Source organism: Myxocyprinus asiaticus, chromosome 2 (assembly GCF_019703515.2).
Source record: "Myxocyprinus asiaticus isolate MX2 ecotype Aquarium Trade chromosome 2, UBuf_Myxa_2, whole genome shotgun sequence".
NCBI classification, from domain to species: domain Eukaryota; kingdom Metazoa; phylum Chordata; class Actinopteri; order Cypriniformes; family Catostomidae; genus Myxocyprinus; species Myxocyprinus asiaticus.
In genome coordinates, this window is record NC_059345.1 from 11,250,171 (window position 1) to 11,274,185 (window position 24,015).

The 24,015-nt window shown below is 41.7% G+C and overlaps 1 protein-coding gene across 2 annotated transcripts in view; it reads right to left on the minus strand.

The window, feature by feature from the left end:
- The window catches only part of LOC127415626 (zinc finger homeobox protein 3-like), a 204,358-nt gene that overhangs the window by 136,961 nt on the left and 43,382 nt on the right, over positions 1–24,015 (minus strand). For both annotated transcript variants that reach the window (XM_051654395.1, XM_051654386.1), the window contains exon 2: positions 1,247–4,349. In XM_051654395.1, the coding sequence (XP_051510355.1) occupies positions 1,247–4,313 (3,067 nt within the window). In that variant the 5' untranslated portion in view covers positions 4,314–4,349. The remainder of the gene's footprint in view (positions 1–1,246; positions 4,350–24,015) is intronic.

A 24,015-nucleotide genomic window follows, 5' to 3' on the forward strand; every position in this document is an offset into this window, starting at 1 on the left:
CAGTGACAGAGATTTCACTGATGTCGCTCAAGTCAATTCTTTTCAGGACTGAGGAGTGCACCTTTCATATACAGAACATGATTTTCCCCTCAAACACAATTTGTTTTCCACACACTGTGTTGAGTGGTCCTTGACTCACTGCATACCAACACTCGCTGCCCTTTAATTACAATTCAGTCTTATTTGTGTCTCTTCTTTATTTCTCTCTCTTAGCCTCCCTCAAACACCTTTCAACAGTTGTTTAAGAGGGTGAGTGCATGTTAAACAAGGCAGGTATGCCTGATGGCTACAGGCAGAGACAGAGAGCTGCCAGCTTGAAGAGGAAATAAAGAGTTTGTGGCTGTTTGTATGGGTGGAGATAATGAAGTAGCAAGAGTGAATCTACAAATCCCACATACAGAATTTCAAGCATGTATAATTAAAATGATTGAATTGGCCATGTTTGTATGGGTGGAGATAATAATGTAGCAAAAGTGAATCTAGAAATCAAACATATGGGAACAAATAAAAAATACAGCATGTGGAATTCAAAAATGTATTCCTGTCCCCCATAAAAAAGAAATAATTTAAGTTAAGCTCAGTAAACAGTAAACCGTGGCATGATTGTTGGTGCCAGACGGGCTGGTTTCAGTATTTTTGTATTTGCTGATCCCCTGGGATTTTCACACACAACAGTCTCTAGAGTTTCGAGAATGGTACCTCCGATAACAACGCTGCACAATTGTAGTGAGCAGAACAGCATCTCGGAATACACAACACGTCGAACCTTGAGGCGGATGGGCTACAACAGCAGAAGTTTTATTAGGACGAGAGCACATTTCATAGCTGTATTCCACTGACAATTGCTTTCTTGTTTGGTGCACAACAATATCATATTAGCCGAATAGCTAGCTAGCGGCTACTGAGCCTCATTATAGGTTTTCATGACAGAAGGGCTAGGTAACCGCTAGCCTGCTAATACTTCCTAACAGGCTGATTACATGACTGTGATTCAGGTAACAAGTTGCTTGTATAACTTTGCCGAACTGCTTGTGTTTTTAGCGAGACGTACCTGAATGTAGATTGTCTGCATTATCTAGATGTACAGCAAAGGCTAAATATAGAACATTACTTAAAGTTTATCATCAATATAAATTTTTTTTTTTTTTAAATATACATATATTTATCGCCTAGCCATATAATATAAATGAAATTTTGAGGCAGGTCAGATAAAACAGGTTAACTCTATGCATTTCATTAAACTCACCTAGTGCTGGGGTCAGTGCCGCCATGTTGGGGTCCAGATGAAAACCTCCAAGTAAGAACTGGGCATCAGCTCCAGTGGGGTCTATCTTAAGGCCTGGAGGCAGACTCATGTTCTGGGTCAAGTAGTACTGGTATAGCTCAGCCTCTGAGGGTGAAGGCATGGTCCCTAGACCAAGCCTGCCATGCTGCATTTGGGTCATGTTCTGTTGTAGCAGCATCATGTTGTGCATGTGTTTCTCGCTCGTCATGTGAATGCGCAGGTTACGTGCTACATTGGTCTCATAGTCGCATACCTCACATCTCCAGGTGGGTTTGCTTTTTGGCTTGGTAGGTGAGGGGGCACCACAGGGCCCTGTCATGTGGGTGGAGGACTGGGCTGGGTGGTGGTGGTGGTGGTGACTAGGGTGATGGCTGCTTGCCTGGGTAGCAGAGGAAACAGGCACCACCCCACTGGGCGCATGCCCAAACACCTGTTCACCAGCGGTTGGAATAGAGCCTCCATTCTGTAACGTCTGCATGTTATTAAGATGCTTGTCAGACTGCATATGGATGCTTAGGTTTCCTTTGGTAGTAGTGGAATAGTTGCACACCTCACAGCGGAAAGGCTTGTAGCCACAGGTGTAGCTCTCCCCACGGGCCAGGCGGGGATGGCTCTGTCCACTGCTGCAGTACATGCAGGAGCCTCCAGAGTCAGGGTGCTTCTCCTTCATGTGGGCCTCTAGGGTCTGCTGGTATTTGTAGTGCCAGTTGCACTTGGGACACTTCAGTGTCTTGCAGGAATTACGTGAGTGCATCATAGTCATATGGCCACCCAATGAGCGTGAGGAACCTAGGACAGTATCACACTTGGGGCACTCCACCCCACTTCCTCCATTGCCCCCAGCCCCATGGTTCTGGGTGCACTCACCCATTCCTGACATGTCACAAGCAGCTGCATGATGGGGGTGTGTGTGGGCATTTGGTGAAGGGTGCGGGTGGTGATGATGGTGGTGAAGGTGGTGGTGGAGAAGGATACCGCTGTCATCATCTCCATCTGCTGGGCATTCATTTGGTTCAGGAGCTGTGGCACTATCTCGATTGGCACTTTCCTCAGCAGCGGCATTGGAGGCAAGAGGGGAGGATGTGCTCGCAGAGGAGCATGCAACCCCATCCTCTTCACCTCCTCTACCAGCAGCTGCCACCAGTGCCACAGGGACTGTGGTCCCCTGGCAGTTAAAGCTCTGAGGGACTTCTGAAGTCCTCCCCCCACCATCTGCAGCTACCCCCTCCTCTGACCCCACGATTGAGGAAGAAGACATGGAAGCAGAGGCTTTGCAGCTCAGTGCGGGGCTCGCTGCAGAGAGACAAGCAGAAGGCTGGAGAGTGCTACTAGGCATTAATAAAGGAGATTTGGAGATGCTTTGGTTTGAGACAGCCGGTTCCCCCACAAATCCGCCAATGCTGCTACTTCCACTACAGGCCACCGCAGGGCCTTCATCCTCTAACTCTTCATCCTCTTCTAAAAGAAGCTCCTCCTCCTCCTCCTCTGAGGCCATATCCTCACCCGTAAGGAGAGCCTTAATTTCACAGGTTCCTGCATCCCCATCCTCCCCTCTATGAGTCCCCTCTTTCCCCACAGTCCCCTCTGTTCTCCTACCCTGCATCTTGGACAGAGTGCTGGAGTCTTTGGCTGGGCCTGGGGTTGAGGTAAGGGAGGGTGTTTTAGGGCTGCCAAGGCCCCCCAACGTGAAGAGGGCTTGTTGCTGGAGACCCGAATCAAAGTCTTTGTTTAGGAGGCTCTCACCTCCTTCACTTCTGCCTCCCTCTTCTAAATGAACCCCACTGAACGTGCCATAGAAGCTCTGGCCTGAGTTCATTGGTACCAGGGTGGGCGGTGGAGGAGAGTTCTTATTTTTTGGTTCTAGGAAGCTAACGAGTGGCTCTTTGTCCTTGCCGATGCCCTGTATAATGGCTGACGCATGCTTGTCACCTAAAAGCCTGCGCTCATCCTCACACAGGGTCATACGATGATCGTGGACTGCGTGAGTGACAAAAGAGCGTGCGTAGCCGAAGGACAACTTACAGAGGAAACACATGAGTATGGGCTTGCCTTTGCCGTACAGGGCCAGGCCATCAAATTTGGAGAAATCCACATTGTTGGGAACATCTTTGGATACGCAGGACTTCTTGGCTGACCCATCGCTGTTTAGGTAATCCTTGTTGCTTTTGTGCCGCACATCAAAGACGCGGAAACTGTGCAGGACAGGACTGAGGCCTGCCAAGGTTGAGGTATTGGGGAAACCTTGGTCTGAGGAGCCGAACCATTTTCCAAAAGATGAGGCTATGTGGAACGTGTTGATAATTTGAGGGTATACTGAAGAAGAGGTCCCTGCAGGTTCCCCTGGCTTTCCCCCACTGGGGAGAGAGTTTGAGGAGAGCAGGCCTGGTTCCATGCTCCCATCACTTTGGATCAGCTGGCTGAGGCTCTCCACAATGTATGCAGATCCATCAGGCTGGTAGACTATCTCTCCAGCCAGGTTTTCCACGTCACTACTCTCTTCTTCCTCCTCTTCCTCTCCTTCACTCCCACTCTCTGTGACTCCCCTCCGATGGGAGGGTTGTTGCCGCATGAGCATGGGCATGCCCCCTCCGCTTGGCACCATGGGTACACCAGGGAAGGGCTGCAGACTTGGGAAACAGTTGTCAATCTCCATTTCGTCCAAGTCTTCCAAATCTTCGTCCTCTTCTCCACAGCTCACTCCCTCCTGCTCCTCCTCCTCCTCCTCCTCTAACCCTTCTCTTTTCAGCTGCAGCCGTCCGGTAGTGGAACTATCGCTGGGAGTCTGTGAAAGTGTTTGTTGTTGCTGCAGCTCTCTCACAGTCTCACGGGGCGTGCTGGGATTCTGGAGATGAGCTGGGTGGGATGCAGAGAGAGACAAGGGCTCCAAAGAAGAGGGCTGGTTACAGGGTGAAACCTGTGCGTTAGGGTGATCGTTCCAGGGTTGTGAATGGTGCCGCTGCTGGGAGGTGGTGGAGGAGCCAAGCCCATCTTCTGTCCCAGAAACCACGGGAGACTCACAGGTTTCCATGCTGATGCCTACATGAGGCGTTCATCGCATCCAGGCCTGATGAGAACAAAGAAAGGGACATGATTAAAACACTGATTATAATGTATAATGTCTCAGATAATAAAATACACAAGACACCTTTAATGCTTTCTTTTCATTGTTTTTATTCAAGCTAATGATCAGTCTTGCAATGTTGAACATTCAACCAGACGTACAAAGTATCTTGATAAATGGTGAAGCTATGTATAGAGAGAGGAGCTGCTTAATTTATAGTAGATTAGATGAGAAACAAAAGTGCGAGATCTAACATTGGAAAATGACAGAGTGCTCATTAGGTTAGATTAGGTACTTAAACACAATACCTCAGACAAGCACTAATAAGGCAGCTCAGATGCCTCATTTTGTCATATCAGCCAGTTACCATCTTTTATCTAGACCTTCCACAGAACACCCGGAGCCTGCCATGTTCTAAATCCTCCATACATAATTTTATTTATTTATTTATTTTTATTAACTTTGGGTATGAGAAACAGAGCAACAGAATAACTTAATGGATAAAAAAGCTCCATTGTGCTACTAATTAGACACAGTGAAACCCGTCATCTGCATGTGATCCATCTCACACCCGCAGAAAGAACTAAAGGTTACCGAAATATATTAGCCACCCTGTTTTAGGACCTCCATTAGCCTATAGAGAGATCCGACTCATAGTAAATAGACGACAGATGTCAATGAGTGTACATATGCTTTTGAAACACTCGATAGATATGTACAAATGATTTTCATAGCAAGTTTTTATATGCCAAAGTATATAAAAACATTTACACAACATAGAAAGATTTTTTTAATCTGAGGCAAAAAATACAACAGCTGGGTTGAGACTCCAAATGCAGCTGTGTTTAGATCTAACATCCAATATCCACCACGCTTAGCCTGGTTTCAAACAATCCTCTCCCTCTAAAATAATAAATGGGAGCTGAACTTTTTGTGGTTAGTGCTGCCCCGAGCAAATAAAGAGCCAAGAGCAGGTCACAATTTCAAGTAGGCAAGGAGATAAAATTATAGTAAGAGATAGTGCTGAGCTAATAATTTTAATAAAGGGATGCAGGCAGCATTGATTAAAGGGGGCAACCGGACTGAAACCAATAACTCTGGCCTGCCCTTTTACCCTCCATTGCTGAATATTACATGAGCAAAGTTTCCCGGCAGCACGCTAACCACCGTGTCCTGCCTGATTAGCACATTCACTGCCTCTACTTGATTTATTTACTTATTTACTTAGGGATGTAAATTTCATCAGTGATCAGTGTGTCTGCAGCCCCACCCCCACCAAATGTATTAACATGAGAGCGCTTGGCTGGGGAGACTGATAATGTTTGACTCCCTATTCATGAACGTCAGATGACCCCCCCCCTCCCCAAACCCACATAGTCTCCCGCTCCCCCCCCCCCCCACCCATCAAAATATGAGCTCACAGCCTCCAAACAACGGGCTTGTCTTTTTAAATTTCTTCTGTTGCTGTTGTATATTGCTATTTTGTTAATTGTGGTATTATTCAGCACAATTTATACTTTGACTTCTACTAAATTACCATCATAACTACAATAATAATGTGCATTTCATCAAACTGAATAGACCCCCAATATAAATAATATGATTGCAAGAACTCTCAGGGTTGTATATGGCAATATAAAGTGCTTCTTTATCAAACGAATATGCAAGAAGTATGCAGTACTATTCAACGGCTGATATACAGAGTCCACAAATTCCATTCTCACAACCTGTTCCTAATGCCCTATCTAAAACTTCAGCAATATTATGGAATTGTATGTAATAGAGGGCTCAACGATTAAACAACAAGTCTGGAGATCACAAAAGGTTAGTCTTGAAAATTTGCCATGATATGCATTTCATTTGAAGCAATTGGCTTGCTTTAAAGAATTATACAGTGTTACAGAGTGGCGGTCTGCTGCTTACAGAAAACAGGATTGCCCTTTAAAATGGAGATGGTCTAATTCAATAACCTGCAGTGGCTACTGATGTGCAATAGGATTGTCTGGAGTCTGCCAGTCGCAGATGGGCAGGCAGATAAAATGCAGTTTGTCCGATCATGGTCTGCTTCCGAAGCGACACCTGTTTAAAGAAGGGGAATATTTAATCTCTACCCTGCACTAAGGAAGGCCCAAACATGCAAACAGATGCATATTGGTCAACAACAGGAAATGCATATTAGGCTGCCTTCTCACCCAGTACAACACCTCTCAACCTAAAAGTGTGGATTACTGCAATGCCACTGCAAAGTCGTCAAGCACTCCATAACCCAGCACAATATGGATGTTATAACCTGTTTTTAACAATTAAAAAAAGTGCAGTACATAATTTCAAACGCAGGGTCTGGATGTCATTTAGAGGGGATTGAAAATTAGATAAGCTTTTATTTATGGGCCCTTTCATTTGGTGGGATTTACCGGCTGAGCAAGGAGGGAATTAAAGGCTAAGGACCCCGTCTGATTATATGCACGCACAATCACCTGCCCAGGGGCCTGGCTCCCAGAGGCCCAGCGCTCCCTACTCTCTCCTGGGGAATTAACTCCTGCTTGTCCCCAGCTGAGAACTGCCAGGGGGTGTGGCACTAACCCCCACACCCAACCCCTAGCACCCCACAATATCCTTCAAACAACCAGAAAAAGGTTTCATCATTACCTCCCAGTGGTCTGTAGCGGACTCTGCTTTTGTGTTTTTAACTTTCACTGCCAGATCTAGCCATCACACAAAGATTTCAGCCACAACTGCCAGAAGAATTGTTCAGGATACAAAGAAAAACCCACAGGTAACCTAAGGAGAAATACAGGCTGCTCTGGAAAAAGACGGTGTGGTTGTTTCAAGAAGCACAATACGACGATGCTTGAACAAAAATGAGCTGCATGGTCGAGTTGCCAGAAAGAAGCCAATGCCACAAAAAAGCCCAGTTACAATATGCCCGACAATACCTTGACATGTCTCACAGCTTCTGGCACACTGTAATTTGGAGTGACGAGACCAAAATAGAGCTTTATGGTCACAACCATAAGCGCTATGTTTGGAGAGGGGTCAACAAGTATTGTGCTTCTTGAAACAACCACACCGTCTTTTTCCAGAGCAGCCTGTATTTCTCCTGAGGTTACCTGTTGGTTTTTCTTTGTATCCCGAACAATTCTTCTGGGAGTTGTAGCTGAAATCTTTCTTGGTCTACCTGACCTTGGCTTGGCTTCAAGAGATCCCCGAATTTTCCACTTCTTAATAAGTGATTGAACAGTACTGACTGGCATTTTCAAGGCTTTGGATATCTTTTTATATCCTTTTCCATCATAAAGTTCCATTACCTTGTTACGCAGGTCTTTTGACAGTTCTTTTCTGCTCCCCATGGCTCTGTATCTAGCCTGGTCAGTGCATCCACGTGAGAGCTAACAAACTCATTGACTATTTATCCACAGACACTAATTGCAATTTAAAAAGCCACAGGTGTGGGAAATTAACCTTTAATTGCCATTTAAACCTGTGTGTTTCACCTTGTGTGTCTGTAACCAGGCCAAACATTCAAGGGTATGTAAACTTTTGATCAGGGCCATTTTGGTGACTTCTGTTATCATTATGATTTAAAAAGGAGCCAAACAACTATGTGATAATAAATGGCTTCATATGATCACTATCCTTAAATAAAAGACAGTTTTTTTGCATGATCAGTCATATTTTCAAAATCAATGAAATCAACTACATACATATGTACCTACATATCTACACACACACATATATATATATATATATATATATATATATATATATATATATATATATATACATACACACACACACACACACACATATGTGTGTGTGTGTGTGTATGTGTGTGTGTGTGTGTGTATATATATATATATATATATATATATATATATATATATATATATATATATATATATATATATATATATATATATATATATATATATATGAGAGAGAGAGAGAGAGAGAGAGGGAGAGAGACTGTAGACTATAGAGACACTAATCACAATGTGTCCTAAACACTGCTTCTTGTGTGTTTTAAACTTTTTGCAACTTTCTTTGGATGGGAACTGTGAGAGACGGGTTGATCTGAAAATTTCACAAGCCAGACTCACACTCATGTCATCCACATAAGCACTAGAACACAGTGAAATGAACATATGTACTAAATGTCAGGCCAAATACAGCATGTTCATTTTTCATTTTTAGTGAAAACCGTTTTTTCTAGCAAGCCTAGCATATCTAATTGTATGTAAAATATTTACAAGTTTGTAGCAGAGGACCTCCCTGATCGCAGTATTGCTATGGACTCCAATAACACACTTAGTTCTCTACAAACCGAAAAAGCAAAGAATTTTTATGTAATGTTGTATTACCCTAAACCTATATACAGTAAACACTTATTTCAAAAGACACTAAAATGTCTAATTTCCTAAATGATTAATGTTGACATCAGTGGCTGAATATGACTCCTACATACAGGTGCATCTCAATAAATTAGAATGTCATTGAAAAGTTCATTTATTTCAGTAATTCAACTCAAATTGTGAAACTCGTGTATTAAATAAATTCAATGCACACAGATTGAAGTAGTTTAAGTCTTTGGTTCTTTTAATTGTGATGATTTTGGCTCACATTTAACAAAAACCCACCAATTCACTATCTCAAAAAATTAGAATATGGTGACATGCCAATCAGCTAATCAACTCAAAACACCTGCAAAGGTTTCCTGAGCCTTCAAAATGGTCTCTCAGTTTGGTTCACTAGGCTACACAATCATGGGGAAGACTGCTGATCTGACAGTTGTCCAGAAGACAATCATTGACACCCTTCACAAGGAGGGTAAGCCACAAACATTCATTGCCAAAGAAGCTGGCTGTTCACAGAGTGCTGTATCCAAGCATGTTAACAGAAAGTTGATTGGAAGGAAAAAGTGTGGAAGAAAAAGATGCACAACGAACCGAGAGAACCGCAGCCTTATGAGGATTGTCAAGCAAAATCGATTCAAGAATTTGGGTGAACTTCACAAGGAATGGACTAAGGCTGGGGTCAAGGCATCAAGAGCCACCACACACAGACATGTCAAGGAATTTGGCTACAGTTGTCGTATTCCTCTTGTTAAGCCACTCCTGAACCACAGACAACGTCAGAGGTGTCTTACCTGGGCTAAGGAGAAGAAGAACTGGACTGTTGCCCAATGGTCCAAAGTCCTCTTTTCAGATGAGAGCAAGTTTTGTATTTCATTTGGAAACCAAGGTCCTAGAGTCTGGAGGAAGGGTGGAGAAGCTCATAGCCCAAGTTGCTTGAAGTCCAGTGTTAAGTTTCCACAGTCTGTGATGATTTGGGGTGCAATGTCATCTGCTGGTGTTGGTCCAGTGTGTTTTTTGAAAAGCAAAGTCACTGCACCCATTTACCAAGAAATTTTGGAGCACTTCATGCTTCCTTCTGCTGACCAGCTTTTTAAAGATGCTGATTTCATTTTCCAGCAGGATTTGGCACCTGCCCACACTGCCAAAAGCACCAAAAGTTGGTTAAATGACCATGGTGTTGGTGTGCTTGACTGGCCAGCAAACTCACCAGACCTGAACCCCATAGAGAATCTATGGGGTATTGTCAAGAGGAAAATGAGAAACAAGAGACCAAAAAATGCAGGTGAGCTGAAGGCCACAGTCAAAGAAACCTGGGCTTCCATACCACCTCAGCAGTGCGACAAACTGATCACCTCCAAGTTACGCCGAATTGAGGCAGTAATTAAAGCAAAAGGAGCCCCTACCAAGTATTGAGTACATATACAGTAAATGAACATACTTTCCAGAAGGCCAACCATTCACTAAAAATGTTTTTTTTTATTGGTCTTATGATGTATTCTAATTTTTTGAGATAGTGAATTGGTGGGTTTTTGTTAAATGTGAGCCAAAATCATCACAATTAAAAGAACCAAAGACTTAAACTACTTCAATCTGTGTGCATTGAATTTATTTAATACACGAGTTTCACAATTTGAGTTGAATTACTGAAATAAATGAACTTTTCCACGACATTCTAATTTATTGAGATGCACCTGTAATTCAACAGCACTACTGTGGAGGTTCCACACTGGGCCCTTTGAGTCAGCACCATTTATTTAATTTCAGCTTTATTAGTGAGTAAAAGGTAAACAGAGTGGACTGAAATTGTTTCCACCTCTTCTTCCTTATCCTGAACATTTAATGTAGACACTGCGACACTTCAGTGCAGTGCTGTGTCAGAAGGCAAAAAGTCACCTCAGGTCGATGGCACTCTGGCTGTAAACACTGCTTCCCGTAAAATCAATGATCTTTAGTTCAAGCTATCAGTCTGTTCAACAGAAATAGCAGTGCCTGTGATGAGAATGAGGCTGTGGAGAGAGGGAGAAACACTGATAGAGGGAGTAAGAAAGAGCAGCATGGCTTTGAGTATGTAAGGGATGAGACAGCACAGACATCTGTGGCACACTGCCGCTACTGTGCACAGCAGTGCTGCCAACACAGTGCTAAAAACTGTACTAAACACTGGTTCCCAGTAGTGCGGAGCAGAATAGCTAAAACAATTATATCCATCTCAATATTTTCCGCCTTCTGATAATATTCAATATATATCTCTCAATATTTTTGTATTTGTTCTGAAATGGCTTAAGATCCTTCAGAGGAACCCTAATTTCAACAAAAAAAGCCACTGTTTCTACATAATTATAAATGTTTAATGAAAGTATAACAAAGATAAAAAAAAATATCGAAACAAATAATTCATGCATGTTTTCTACACTGTTTTTTACTAAACCAGCAACAGACAAATATTTAAGCATTCCTCTTTTTTTCCAATTATATGTACTAATATTACAAAACAGAAATAAACAGTAATATTTACTTATATTTCAAATCATTTTTAATATATGAAAAACGTCAATGTTTTTTTTTTTTTTTACTTTAGAAACCGTGAGTATTTTAATGTTTACGGATTGGTCCCAATCACTTCCTGCAACTCAGATTTTTTTAAGGAGCAACAAGTCAAACTTTTTTGTGTTAAATCAACATTATGCCACAAATGCTGTCGTTGAGCTTAACTTCTATTGAATCTGAAATATTCCTTTCAAGGCTAAATAAAAATGTATTTGCAAAATTGTATACATTGCCAGCAAAATAATCATTAAAAATATTGTGAATATTCAATAAATCACCCAGCATACAACTCTTTCAGAGCCACAATCATTAGTGTCAGTAGCCCTTTCTACCTGTATGCTGGCACTGTTTAATAGATTGTGTTTGTTGTGGAAATGGGAGGTACTCCTCTGTGACTATGTAACTGTAAACATCTGCAAACTCATCTGTTACTAATTGGTCTCTGGTCTGAACACAGACGAATTGATTCCAAGATATCAATAGCATTCTCTGTTCTAAGGCCTGAAACTGAATCTTGGTGATAATTTTTGCTCTCGGGTAACAGCAAAAGATTTGTAAAATGCAATCAATGTAGCAAAACAACGTGAGCATAAAAATATTTCCCTGACAAAGTGCATGTAATACGGCGAAAGGCCACTTTAAGGCAGAGTTTATTCAGCTGATGAAATATGGAATGTGTTCAAAGGCAGCTGAAGGGGAATCCATACGGTGGCAAAGTGTCTCATCACTTTTGGTTAGTGTGAAAGAAACAGGCTCCTTGTGTGTAATTAAAAGTGGTTAATTAGCTGTGGGTTAATTACTCCGTTTGGAGGGGAGAGCTGGCAAAAGGAACTGGTGGGGTGGTAAAGCGAGGGGAAAGTGGCGAACACGCAGCAGGAAGCTCCCAGTCTCCTGCCAATTAGTAGGAAGCATGGGGGGGCTTGCGGAGGAACGGGACCGGGAGCACAAATGAGCTTCACACCAGCCCACTCACATCTATAGAGCTAATACCACACTCAACATATCCACATTTCTCTATTAAAAATGCATACTGTTAGAGATTCCCTGCTCACTGTTGTTTTTGGTAAGCACTTCCATTTGCCCAAAAGCCACTCTTTTCTTCTTGAAATCGTATGCAAAGAAAGAGGAAAGCATGTTTTTTTTCCCCCTGCAAAAATGCAATGTGACCTTGGATTAGTGGATATTGTATAAAACAAATGTTTCTTTAATGTCATAAAAAATAATAATAATAATAATAATAATAATAATATTATGGCATCAGCATGTTTTGTTTTTTGTTTTTTTTCAGACATGGTCCTGAAATAAAATACCATTTGTTTTACATGTTAAAAAAAAAAAAAAAAATAAAATAAAAAAATTAAAAAATGGTTTCACTATGGTACCAAGTAGGGCTGAATTTGGACAAAAATATTATTTAAATTATAATTTTATAATGTTATATTGACTATTATTATCACTATCATTATTATTATTATTGTACAATAGTAATACATTTCTGTAATAAAATCTTAACTTGCACAGAGCATTGCCATTCGGTCTAGTTAAACCAAAGAGTTCTAAACCTCTGAGCTTTTATTTTGGCGGACAACTGCATGAGTCTCTCTGTAGCTGAATTCACAACAGCTGTATAATGCACTCCTTATTTTAATGTCTTATCTGTCCACAAATACCTGGTGCCATGGGGTGATTTATTTGTATATTAACTTGAAGCAGCTAATATTTGGAATTACATAAAAGTGAAATTAACGTCAATCTGGAGCACTTTAAAAATGATGCGCTTGGTGCACGAGATGGAGTTTTGGGGCTTAGAACAGCTCTGAAAACACTGTAATAATGCACTAACAATACAGACAGGACAGAGCAGCACACAAACTTTGAAGGCAGGAGCACGATCAGACTATTTATTTAATTAAATCACAGGCCTTTGCGGTTTCATATTCGTGCAAGGTCATAACGATGTTGATTTTATTTTGATTAATTGTGCAGCCCTAGTACCAAGTAAATACCATAGTATATGTCAGAAACATGGCCTGGTGGGTAGTGCATGCTGTGCTTCATCATCATTGCGTGAAACAAGTGACTCTACATTGTGCTATCAAACAAATAATTGGTAAAAAATTAAAAAGGACTAAAAAAAACTAAGCATTTAGCAGACATTATTTTTTTACCCAAAACAACTTACAGTGCATTACAATTATACATGTCATCAGTAGGCAAGGTCCCTGGGAATTGAACCCATGATGTTTTTTGGACTATGCACTTCCAGTTGGCTAGAGCACCAAAAATGAACATAAAATGACATTTGTGTTTTACAGAAATATAAAAATACCATGGTGCATGAATATAATATATATATAGTATGGTTTTGATTAAAAGAACCATGGTATTATTACCATATGATACCCTAATTGTGCCATGGTACTGCCACAATATGATTTTCCAAGGAGTATCAGTTAAAAAATTAAAGATTATGCTATTTCTGGATTTCAAAAATAATTTCTCTTGGCAGCTGTGCTGCATGCTGTGTTTCTCACTTCTCTTAACAAAACTTACAGGAAAGTAATAGCACATTATTTTCCTTCACCTTCCCCAGTGGTTGGTTCAGATAAAGCTTTGTATTTTGTAAGTGCATAAATTATCCCAGGGATAAAGGTATTGATGTATAATCAGAGATGGGTGATCATGTGTGTGGTGCAAAAAGCCCTCCATTCACCCCCAGGCACATTGAGTGCACACAGCATGCTTCACAACACAGGAGGGAGGAGTGGGGAGAGCATACTTATTTCTCATAAAGAGAGCAAGCGCGTGCATTTGCCTATTTTCCTATCATGAAGAATGTTCTGCATCTTCATGCACCTGCCTGTACATTTTGCAATCGTGAACAAGATCAGTTGGAACAAACAATTAATTACTTCATGTGTTTTCGCACACAAGGCATGTTTGAGACGTGTTTATTACCAACTTCTCAGACAAGGCATTGAAAAACAACACAAAGCAGTCTTACTGGAAACTTGCATGTTCAAGCACCAACAATAAACAATAGCCTACCTGACTTCACACCACCAATAATATATATATATATATATATATATATACACACACACATACACACACACACACACACACACACGTATTCATACGATTATCTAATCAGCCAACCGTGTGGCAGCAGTGTAATGTATAAAATCATGCAGATATGGGTCATATGTTCACATCAACCATCAGAATGGGGGAAAAAATGTGATCTCAGTGATTTAGACTGTGGCATGACTGTTGGTGCCAGACGGGCTCGTTTGAGTTTCTTTAACTGCTGATCTCCTGGGATTTTCACGTGCAGTCTCTAGAGTATATAGAGAATGGTGCCAAAAAAAAAAAAAAAAAAAAAACCATCCAATGAGCGGCAGTTCTGTGGACAAAAACGCCTTGTTGATGAGAGAGGAGAATGGACAGACTGGTTCGAGCTGACAGAAAAGCTACGGTAACTCAGATATTCACTCTGCACAATTGTAGTGAGCAGAATAGCATCTCAGAATGCACAATATGTCAAACCTTGAGGCGGATGGGCTACAACAGCAGAAGACCATGTTGGATTCCACTTCTGTCAGCCAAGAACAGAAAACTGAGGCTTCAGTGGGCCTACCATTTGTGTACCTCAGCAGATCTAAGCTGACAGTAGTAGTACCCAGAGGGTCTTCTGCTGCTGTAGCCTATCTGCCTCAATGTTCGACATGTTATGTGTTCAGAAATGCTTTTTTGCATAGTACTGTCGTAACGCGTGTTTATTTGGGTTACTGTCACCTTCCTGTCAGCTTGGACCATTTTTAAACATACACATTTATACACGTATACATACAGAATTCTATCTATCATATACACGTTATGTGTGTAAATATACACACACAAACACATGTGTGTGTGCGCGCGCGTGCCAGTTTAAAACCAGCCAGGCCCAAAGGCTTTCATTTTCATTAATTATCAAATCACCTCTATTAATAGCTCAAGGAAGCAGCTCTCTCTCCTCTCTGATGAGGGTGAGACAGAGCAAGATACAGACAGAGAAAACGCAAATACAAGTATGGAAGGTTAGAAGAGAAAAATGCAAACTACATGGTTTTATGAGCACCATGCTTATCTGACTTGTGTAAAAGAGGATGGCTGACTGTGTGACAGAGTGATTGAGCTCTGTCAACATCGAAATAACGAGACCACCTTCCCATCGGTTTCCCTTTGACTCCCTCATGTCACCACTGATTTAGTATGCATATAAGAAATATTACATTTCATCTGCTGAAAGGAGTTTGGCCCTCTTAGTCAGCCCACTCCCTCGTTCCCTCAATCACTTCCCCCTCAACTTCCTAATGTCCAAACATCTCACCACCACCAACCCCGCCATACGTCCCCTCACGTTTCCATTTCCTACTCTCTCTCTAAAGCTGCAGTTAAGGCAAGTTGACCGCAAACACGGTTGTTAAGATGATCAATACCATTGAAATATTAAACCTTAAAAAGCCGCATTATTGATTGTAAGGCAGATGATAAAACTGTTCATCATCATAATAGCTAAAGCTCCATATAAACGGTTCAGAGGGGGACTTCAGCTGCACACAACACTGGGACACAGGTCGAACTGGATTTGTTTTCCATAGGTATACACCAGGCCCTTAAGAAAGCATTACATCAGGGACTGGGGCCTACATATAAGGCCCTTTGTCTTTTTTTTTCCTCCCTGTGGGGAAGTCATGAAGCATTATTTGTGAGTAATTCTACAATATTCTCTTCAACTATGTGTTTACCACATGAGCTTCACTCAGGAATCACTGTCAGGCAGGCTGAATAGAGCTTGGATAACCTGCCTCTAATCCAAGGCCTTTTTAACTAATCTGGAAAACAAATACCTCAGTAATGACCAAGTCCTGCACCTGGTAAAACAGAGCGATGGGAGAAACAGCACCTGGAATTAGCTAAATAACCTGCGTAGTGCATTCTTAAAGGCACATGCACCCTTTTAGTGCTCTGCAAGAGTATTTCTTTGTGTGAGAATCATAACGCAAGAAGAGACAGGCTTAAAACCGGTCCCACTTGTGGCACTAAACTCTCAAAAAGGGCTTGCATAGGCTCATGTGCTGGTGATGTCAGTTCATTAAGAGTTACAGGCTGGCAAAGGTGGCAGAGAAAGACTCGGGCTGAGTTGCAGCAACGAAGGCCTGGTGCTTTGTTATACGTTTAAACACGAGAAGCGCGATCCAATTTCTCTGGATGGCATGGGAGGGCAGACTGAAGAGGAAAGAGCAACAGCTGTCCAGGAGTGAGAGCTGGAAAGCATCAAAAGGGGGGGGTTGCTACGAGGAGAAGACAAAACCTCCTACATGCCCTGACATGGCCCTTTGTATTCAAATAGCAACTGAGGATCTAATACCGGCACAGAGGCACGAACACTCGCACAAACACAGTGGATTAAAGGATGTCCCAGTGAGACCATTCTGTGGAAATGATTTTTTTGCTCTAATTCGTCAGTGGGATATCCTGGATAAATAATTAGAGGCTTGTTTTGATGACCCTACACTTCATCTCCATTCACTCTCCACTTCACATTTGCTAAAGTCATCAATGATAAAGATTTGGAAAGAAAAGTACGAACTTTCTCCCTAGTACACAAATACTTCTTTTATGAGTTCTGGCTCAAATTCCTCTCTGCTTAGTTAAATCTCTTATCCTGGGAAAGAGCCGTGCTCGTTTTAAGCAATAAACCTCGAGGAAGGATGGCTTTCTACTACACCCCACCAAACGCCTTTAAAGAATTATGGAGTGTTAATAAAGTACAAGGAATAATGTGTTCTTTGGAGAAATAGAGAGAAGCAAAGGTGGTGTTTTGTTAGTGTTGAATGTCTGGACATTTACGGAAAACAAAGAGAAAGAGGGAAAGCATTAGGTTTATATGTTTTCTTTTTTTGCAGGCCACTCAAAAGGTGGGAGTTTGTGGGACTGCCAGGGTGAATTAAAGGGATACCTTCTGATGGCACTAACTCTTAATGCCGGGCTTACTGACTCTCTATTTTTATGAACCGCTACGGAAGCTTAGCAGGCTCATTTTCAGCAGAAATGTAAACCAAAGAGGAGTTTACAGTTTACAGTAATAACGTTGAAAGCTTTGTTTTATACAAAGACCAAATTGTTAATTCTTACACTATTATTTTCTATACTACACAGGGCCAATACACCTGCAGATGGTTTGCTCAGTAACAACTTTCATTATCTAAGTGTATCGGTTTGTGGTATGTAGACATTATCAATAAATCATAACCATAACTACAGATGCCTGCGGTTTATCGCATTGTGTAGTCCTCACCCTGCAGTATTACGAGAAACAGGGCCAAGGCAAAGTAAGTGCAGTGACGTGCATGCTTCCTAAGTAGTGATGAAATGAGTAACACTCAGAGGAAGAGCGAGAGAAAAACACTGAGAAAACAAGTAGTCAAGTGTGTAACAAGGTAGCCTCGAGGCTGGTGCTGAAAGATGCGGAGGCTCTGAGCGAAGAGCAGCATCGAAAACATTTAATGGTCTTCCTCCAATCTACAGCATATCGAGGCACACAACGCAAGTTACATTCAGCACAGGAGGGGTGAAAAACTGAACTCAGTGTGAAGGCCATGTTTACAAACTCAAAACTAATTTGATTACATGAAGGGCACACCACAGATGTCCAACCTGGCTATGCCAACAGAAAAAAGGTGCTCAACCAATCAAAGAGGAGGTGCCTTCAGCAAACAGAAGATTCCTAATCACCTACAGACAAAAACTTATAGCAAAGGCTTGAGGCCCAAAGGGATATCTGTAAAATCTCAATAGAGCACAACATTCTGATTCCAGAAGTAAAAATCCCATTCATTTTTTTCAAAATGGGAACTGATTATTAACCTTTAAAGACAGACCTACCGTGAGCTCCGAGGTTGTTAATCTTATATGCTTCTATACTGTAAATAGATTCTATACTTGTAAATCAACAAATTTAAAATCAAAGTAGTCTACTCATGGGTACAGTCATAATGTTGCACCGTGAAAAAAAAAGAACTGTTGATTTCAAAAGGTTCCAGATGCATAGATGATTGAAAATAATCCTAAGTAAACATTATTTGTAATATTATAATATAATGTTTGCATAGGATATATAGGTTATTTTAAATCATCTATGCATCTGGAATCTTTTGAAATCAACAGTTTTTTCCTCTTTTTCTTTTAAACCTTGTACAGCATACAATCATTTATGTTTTTAAAACGTTTTTAAAATAGAGGAAATAAAATGTGGCATTTTTAATCAAAGAAATAATCATTAGTTGCAGCCCTTGTTCATTCCTTCATAAAAGACTGTAAGTACACAGTCTGGTACCTTTGTCTTTCTGTCCGATTTTAAAATACTTTTTCGCTTCAAATCAAAGGGTGTAATGCTGTGATTTACCTCAAAGCTGGTTGGTTTGGTTCATGGCTTAGAACTATGAAATTCCTATGGAAAAAATAAATGGGAAAAATACTTCCGGAACCAAGACAGCAAGAAAAAAAAAAAAAAAACCTGAATGGGTATTCGTGCATTCTATTAGACTTCAAAATCTAGATTTAAAAAAAGAGCCAGATCCATGTTTTACAAGCCAATCGGTACGGATTGCTATTAAAAAAAAACAAGAGAATCAGACAGACAGCCAGCGAGACAGATGAAAGAGAGAAGAGAGTAACGGCTGCCTTCACAGGCTGTCCAGGGGCAGTATGGGGGAAAACCGACACCGCGCCACTAACATAAGCCCGTCAAAGTTTGCTGGCATGTCAACGCTCCCAGACAATCCTGGCATTGTGGTGTTTGCCAGGGCTTAAGCCACTGTGCACTCAGCAGAGGTCAGAAAGCCCACTGCTCCTAATAGCCCAAGATGGGCGAGAGGAATTTCAAAGCATGTGCAATAGGACAAAAATTAACAAAAATCTAGGAACGGTGGCGATTGTTTGTAATACCTTGTTCCTCCTGTTTGGGATGTGTAGCCGACGGGTGTGGACTTCAGACAGAAAAAAAAAAAGTCAACAAACTCTCCTATCTGACTCTTTTTAATGAGGCTGCCACAAGTTGTCCCCATCCCATCAGTCCCACTGCTGCACTGAATGCTGCACCAGCACCTGTTAGATATAAATCAGCCTCACTGAACTGTGTTTGGGAAGTGAGGCATTAAGCATGACACAGACTGTCAAAGTTCACATCACACTAACCGCAACATCTAGCTGAACCGCTGAGCAGCAGACCCAAGCCCGGCCCAGTCTCAGCCCAGCAATGCTCTGCTCACACGGCCTGCCTGCCTGCACTGCGCCACATGAAATGCACATTACATCTGGAGCCCAGCTGGGCCAGGGAGAGAGAGAGACGGAAAGAAAAGGTGCGAGAGAGAAAGAGAGAGAGAGAGAGAGAGAGAGAGAGAGAGAAAAGAGTAGAAGAGGTAAAGAAAGAGAAAAACAGAGAAGACATTGATCTCTAACTTAGAACAGTCACTCTGTGGTCATGTTTTTAGGATTTACGTCTAAGAGCCGAGGAAGAGACTGGTGCATAGAACTCTAACTCCTGGTGACAGATCAATGTGTGTGTAATAACAGACAGGCCTGAAAGAGAGAGAGCGAGAGCCTTAAGCACTGCTTGAAGAATCTCAGTCATGTGTCAGAAAAGGATCAAAAGGTCAGATTCTGAAAGAGAAGACACATTCCTCTGTGGACAGAAACATATCTTCAAAAGTGTGTGTGTGCCTATGGTTCAACTATGAATCCAACTCCATCCCTTTACCCTGGGACCTGGCAGCTAAATATTAACCAGATATGTTTCCTTTTGAACTACACATACTGTATGGTAGGGCTGGGTACTGACAGAATCAAAAAAGAAAGAGAAAGAAGGAATTTAAAAGAAAGTATCATCTGCTAATGATTTATCAAAGGGCAACCACAGACAGGGGCCCATGCTAAGATGTGGCTTGTTGTGTTTAGCCATTAGCTGCAGGGTCAGGCAGGACGGATGAATGCATGGCCAGGGTAGTGCCGGCAGGGGCCATGGTTCTTTGCTGCCTTGCTGTAATTTACATTGCTGTGTAATTACCTGCAGAATGAGAGACTTCAAACCACTGAAAGATACATTGAACCCCCCCCCCCACACACACACATATCTACTGTAATAACCAAATGTCTCCCAGGGCCTAGACAATTAGCCGTTTGTAATGCAGACCTGAGGAACATGTCAACATGTAAGTGTTGAGTACAGTATCACACCCAGTAAGTTATCTTTGGCATGGTGGAGTAATACAGAAACCTTTTCAATGCAAACATATCATACTGTAATGACGGGGCCCATTCACTGCTGTAAGACTAAGGGATAAACTCCCATCCATTATCTCTCGCCTGTTGCTGGGGGAGGAGGCCGGCTAGATTAAGAGGGGTACAAGAGGCAGAGAAGCAGAGTATTAAGCATGTTTAAAGAAAGGCCAGATATCCATGTTCTCACCTTGCAAGGCTGAATTGATAGCTAAGGCTAAGGTATACTTCGTTTTTCCACATACTATTCTATATGTTTGAGAGCTTAGCCTTTCAAAGTATAATTTGTTGACCGTGAGTGCATATGGATGGGTTTGACACATGCGGACTGCCACAGCTTTGTGATACTGTTTTAGTACAAGCAACGGCAGGTGCATGTGCAGACGCTGCACACAGATGCAGACTGTTCATGTCTAGAAAACTAGGCTGCATGCAGATGCAGCGGCATGTGGAAAACCAAAGTATAGTTTGGCCTTTAGGGGGCTGAGCTTAAATATGGTTACAAAACTAAATAATGGCAAGCGAATGCACACGAGTGTTGCAAAAATTATATATGAACCTGTCGTGGTGATCTATCCTAACCCAAAAGACAAGACCTAATAGAAGTTTAGATACTAAAGAGCCAAAAAATATATACTTATTATGGGTAAACACCTAAATGCTACTGAAATGTTATACAATAAACTCAGTGGACTACTCTGAGGGACTGGAATCCACTCAGCCTTAGAGAGCTTGAAACTGCATTTAATGATGTCACTCGGTTTTGTCAAGAGGAAGCGTGCCAGAAAACAAGATAAACATTCGATGGCTGTCAGGATGTGCCTTTTCTGATTACTAAAGGAAACGGGACTAAAAGATCAACTGTGAGGCACTTTGAATCTTAACCTAAGGCCATGGTACTGCTCTGCTCAATCTTCCTTACCATCAGAGAATGTGTGACACACAGCTGCTGTGTGTGTGTGTGAGAGTATTTGTGTGTGTGAACATGCAAGGTGAGGGAAAGCTGCCAGATAAAGTGATATACTGTGAATAAAATCACTCAGTGGAGCAGATAGTTTGTAGTTGGTTGCTTGTGCCAGGGCTCTGGGCACACATAGGAGGCTATGTATATACATGCCAACACAACATGGGAAATAGTCCACATGGCTGAGTATTAAAGCCACCAACAGTGCTACACAGATATGGTAAAAATACTGTATAAGTGCACATGTACACATAAGCACTCACCTGCACTGAAACACAGATCAATCGCTTCCTAGACGTTATCTAACAGGCATTCTCTGAAACATTGCTGATACTTCTGCTTTTCAATTGCAGTCATTGCTTGCAAAGTCCCCATGTTTGGACTTAACATGGTATCACTTCCTGCTCTTTAGGGAGAGCTTCAGGAATTAGGCAACATATTAAATTTGCTTTGCAAATAGATATTTTAAAAAGGGACACGCTAAAGGAGAAGGGGCCAAGGAGAAATTGCATAGACTACACAGAGAAGAGAGCAAAGGTGTCATGCCCCACCCCTCTTGCAATAGGGCCGGTTGAAGTCAGCAATGGAAAGAGCCTCGTGCTGGGGAGGGACTGTGTAAGATGAGAGGCTCTTAATTGGCTCAGGGACTGTAATTCGAATGGATTAATTGAAGTGAACTCTATGATGCCAGGTGCACTCCTTTCATTGGGCGGGGTGCACAGGGAGCTCAGTGGCTAGCCTGACTGGGTCACAGTGTGCGAGCCTGCATTAGACAAAGAAAGAGTTGCATATTAAAGTTAATGGTGCTGTGGAACTTAAAACTCACAGCCAGGCCTTCCTGGGATGAAAGCTTATCTGAACCCAACACTATGTCTGTTAAGAATCTGAACATCCAAAACTAAAATTAACAGCTTTGAAAAATCAAATGTAAGCCACTAAGACATAATGGAATAAAAGGCATTTGTGTGGGGGAGGTGGAACAAAACAAGCAAGTCAAAGCAACACCTGTTGGCCCTGTCACCGCCTGCTCATTATCTGAACCTATCCTTTTCTTCATGCTCATTAGAAGGACACAGAGAGAGAAGTCAATCTGAACATTAAAAAAATCTTAACAGAAATAAATTGCATTAAAAAGGCGTTCATGCCTTATAGTGGTGTTTATAGAGGTAAGATGGCTCAGATATGCTTAACACAGATCATCAAGTAGAGTCTGTTATTCAAACATTTCAACAACCCTCTTTTACAGCTGGAGCTTTGATGGAAGACTTGGGCCACTTAAGAAAAAGCAAAGGAAAACAAAGGTAATAAGGTAGAGAGAGGCTTGTGGATGTGCATTTAGTGTTTTTTTTTCTCTCTCCTGCAAGTCTAAAGTGCCTTGATCAGGTTGACGGAGTGACATTTTATGGTGAGCATCAGAGATCCAGCAGGTCTGTGTCTCAATCTCTACACCGGAGTTCATTTTATTTAAAAAGAAACTGAAACAAGAAGCAGGATATCCATGATGTCTTCAATTGGGGCTTCAATAATACAATCATATTGACAGACAGAAGGAAGGTGACAGGAAGAAGAGCTATTATTCCAAAGTATAGGTCTCTGTAGAACAGTAATGAGTGTTTTCAGATCTTTAGGCATTTTCAAACCAGGATGGGCATTTCTAAACTATCCAATGAAAGTAGGGAATCTCAAGTGTAGAAATCAGAGGCCGTTATCAAACGGGATGGGCATTTCTAAACTAACCAATGAAAGTAGTAAATCTAAATGGTTTGAAAATGCCCACTGATTGGGAAAAGCCCATTTTTGTTCTGCAAAGATACAAGTCTCATAATTCCTGCAGTCATGCAGGTCAACCCTTCCCTCATTAAGATGCAGGTCAATGCCACACATCTCTTCCACTAAGGTGAGGGTCACTGCAATGCTCCCTACAGTCCTGGGTCAACCAGAGGTCTCCAGCCACTGAGGTTCATAGCAATACAATAAATCAATCAACTGGGGTGCCGGACACTGGTCAATAATATACTCCAAAGCCAGTTGGGGTCACCACCTGCTCTCTGGCCCCTTATTGGAAAGTCCTCCAAGGTCTTGCATAGTGGACTGGGGTTTTAATTTCAAGCCAGAGGGAAGTGCAAAAGTGTAATCATATTCTCGAGCCAGCGCAATAAAATAAATGATGCATTGCAGTGTTTGTCATTTGGCTTAAGTGAAAGCGGCATCTTTATTTTCATTAAAATAATGCAACCACACAGTGTCAACCCAAACATCAGCAGCTGGCTATGATGTCACCAGTCAGTTTTCATAGTGCCAGATGATTCCATTTACAATATCGCTTTGAGCACACTACCTAACATCTCATCTACTGCAAGACTGGCACACAGCCAAGATATTGGGACATTGCGAACGGGACATTGTCCCTTTGTCCCCGTCATTTTGTGAGTCCATGTGAAAGTGGCTTGGTCAAAGGATACAAAACGAAAAACACAAA